The following is a 2,728-nucleotide window of genomic DNA, read 5'->3' on the forward strand; positions in this document are numbered from 1 at the left end:
TGGAGAGGCCCAAAGAACTTAAAGTCTTCACTGGGCGGTGCTGGTTGCGAGGCCGCAGTCCAGTTACTGACGTGCTGGGGTCTTGACGAATCGCACCTGGAACCGATAAATCGGTAGTTTAGTTGCAGTGAATTGCCTGTACATGGTTTCTACTTGAATAATTGCGAGTCGTCGGCCGCAGCAGAGATTTAGGGGCTATTGTGCTTGAAGAGGGTTAGATTGTATACATGGGGCGTTTGGAACAGTAACCTTTAAGGGCGGAAATGAGGCTGTTTTTCTGTTTTCGTTTTTTTTCCCGTAAATTTCATATTATCGAAAATCTCTGGTGTGACATCGGCACCGACAAGTCTCTAGGGGTCCAATCCAACGGAGACACGTATGAACTGCAAAGTAACGGAACAAGTGATGAATAAAAGGGAAGTCTGTGCAACCTCAGTGTTTGAATGATTTGCCCCGTACCGGGGGAGTGCCTACCTGAGCAGGTCTAACGAACTCTGGGTACATCCTGTTTGCGTTACTGTTTTCTTTGAGTGTATAGATGTTGAACACCACCCCTACGTACGCACCCCTACCTTTCGTCAATCCTGCGGATTGTATCAGGGGTGAACGGCAGGCAAAAGGTGCGCTTTAGTGACATTTGTGCACTTCAACATTCTGTCAGGGACTGCGTTTTCTTTCCTTTGCATGCGGAAGCCGTGAAGTGGAAGTGGACTCGGTACTACGATAAGGCTAAGCTTGAAGGGCTCACCAAGACTCACTTCCTTCCCCCGCTATCGGAAAGTACTCGTTGGCGTGGCGCATCAAGCAGGTGTTCACTTTCTTACCAAAAGTAGTAGTAAAATGCGGGTGGTGGCTGAGGGTGTTGTCAAATTTGAAGTACCAACCCGATGAACCGTTCTAGGGTGCAAACACAAGCTAAGCACTTCGATTTAGGAATTTCATTTGCACTTCACTTCAATTACTGTTACCGATTGGTCTGTATGCGCATAGCCCCACTAATCTCTTTTCCCTCTTCCTACCGCTTAATTTACATGAATACTGGTCATGTGATTCGCTACGCTTGTCCCCAACTTGCCCTTTGGATCGCAGATATGAGTTCCATCCCCGCCAACAGCGTTACCTGCTCCATATGCCTCGAGCACTGGGTAGAACCGACGGAGTGCCTGCCATGCAGGCACATATTCTGCAAGAAGTGCATATCCAGAGTAGAACGGTGTCCTTTGTGCCGCTCGCACATAAGGGAAATGATGAGTGCTAATCGCTTCCTGCTTGAGGCGGTGGAAGGCGTTGTTGGGCATGACGGGGTTGAACAACGGGTAAGGAATGCAGAGCAGCGAGCAGAGGAGGCAGAGAAAATTTTGGCGGAGATCGCTGGGCCGTTTTTGGAAACAGACAACGAAACATGTTGGGAGGCGAAGGCAAGGGAGAATGCAGAAAAGGTCATCGGAGGCCTCCGGTCCCAGCTGGAGTGTCTAAGAGCGAAGAAACGCGGTATGGAAGCAGCCATATCGAAACTGGAAGCGAGCAAGAGAAATTGTGCGCGGGGTCCGGATGTAAATCATTTTTTGCATTGCCTTTCGGGTGCCACACTGCTTCCGCAGTTGATATCAACCTTTGCCCCAACTTCAACTTCGCGCGCCGCCATGGGTGTTGCAGCGAGAGCGGCGTTGGGGATGGTGACGGGAGGTCCTTTGGGGGCGGTCGCCGCCGCAGCATTTGCGGGGGAGTCGAGTGGGAGGCAAGGAAATGATGAGATAGATGAAGAAATACGAGTGAAAACAGCAGACCTGCGGATTTTGGAGCGTGAGATCGAGAACATCGAGGCCAACTTGCGTTTGGAGGAAGAGAAGGAGAATCGAAGGCAGTATTTTGTGGGGTTGATAAGGTCAATGGGACAAAATTCGGAGCGCGGGATGGGACAATCATAGTGTGCGCCCAGGGACAAATGTCTCCCGCACTTGGAATGGAACAGAAACCAAAGGGAGTGCCGTAAAATGGGAGGAGGACAACCCTGGCGAAGAGTTGATTAGTTTCCCCCACGCATGCACGTAAGGAGTAGCGAGGAATTGTCTGGTCTCGGCGACTCGTCGGGGTGACACGGCGAAAGCAAATGCAATTGCTCGCTTGTGTACGCGCACATCTGTGGGTGCTGTGCGCCAAGAGGCACGTTCTAGGTCTGACATTTTGATTTTTTTTTTCATATGTGTGTGAAAGTGGGAATAGTTGTCTGTGCCAACTTTCGTTCTCGCTCACTTTACTGTGTGTGTGTGTGTGTTTTCACTTTTTTTTTGTTAATTTTGCTTGGGGTGAGGGGGGGACGTCCTGCCGTCTACCCCACTACCCTTGTGAAGAATCTTGTTGGTAACAGTGAGGTTCAACTAGGCGGCTCCGCGCCATGTGCGCTTGCCAGAAGACAAGTAGATAATGTAAAGTGGGAAGTTCTTTTGCTTCTATGTGTGAGTTTGGGGACTAATTGTGAGTCTGTTGCTGGTTAGCTCGCGTATGAAACAGAGAATGTGGTGATTTCATGCAAACCAACAGCCGTGGTTTCGCCGCATTGGCCTAGCGCCGCTGTTCCCCCATATTCTCCCTCCCCGTTCCACTGTGCAAACCTTTGTTGCCCTTTTCCTCCTGCGTGCTTACACCCCAGGTTACCCCCTGGAGAGCGAGATTAGCAGCAGTTGGAAGTACTCTATTTGACCAAACACTTGTTGAGTGATGTTACAGG

General features: G+C 50.2%; 1 protein-coding gene across 1 annotated transcript, besides 1 other annotated feature; it reads left to right on the plus strand.

Annotated features, from left to right (window-relative positions):
- Positions 1-2,728: part of a sequence feature (sequence corresponds to BAC RPCI93-30D13) that runs on past both edges of the window.
- On the plus strand, positions 1,092-1,928 carry Tb927.7.7490 (hypothetical protein, conserved; the record flags this gene model as incomplete). The annotated part of the gene is made up of 1 exon (XM_841276.1): positions 1,092-1,928. One exon carries the CDS (start codon positions 1,092-1,094, stop codon positions 1,926-1,928), a length of 837 nt encoding a protein of 278 aa, XP_846369.1.

This window comes from Trypanosoma brucei, chromosome 7 (genome assembly GCF_000002445.2).
Source record: "Trypanosoma brucei brucei TREU927 chromosome 7, complete sequence".
Lineage (NCBI taxonomy): Eukaryota > Euglenozoa > Kinetoplastea > Trypanosomatida > Trypanosomatidae > Trypanosoma > Trypanosoma brucei.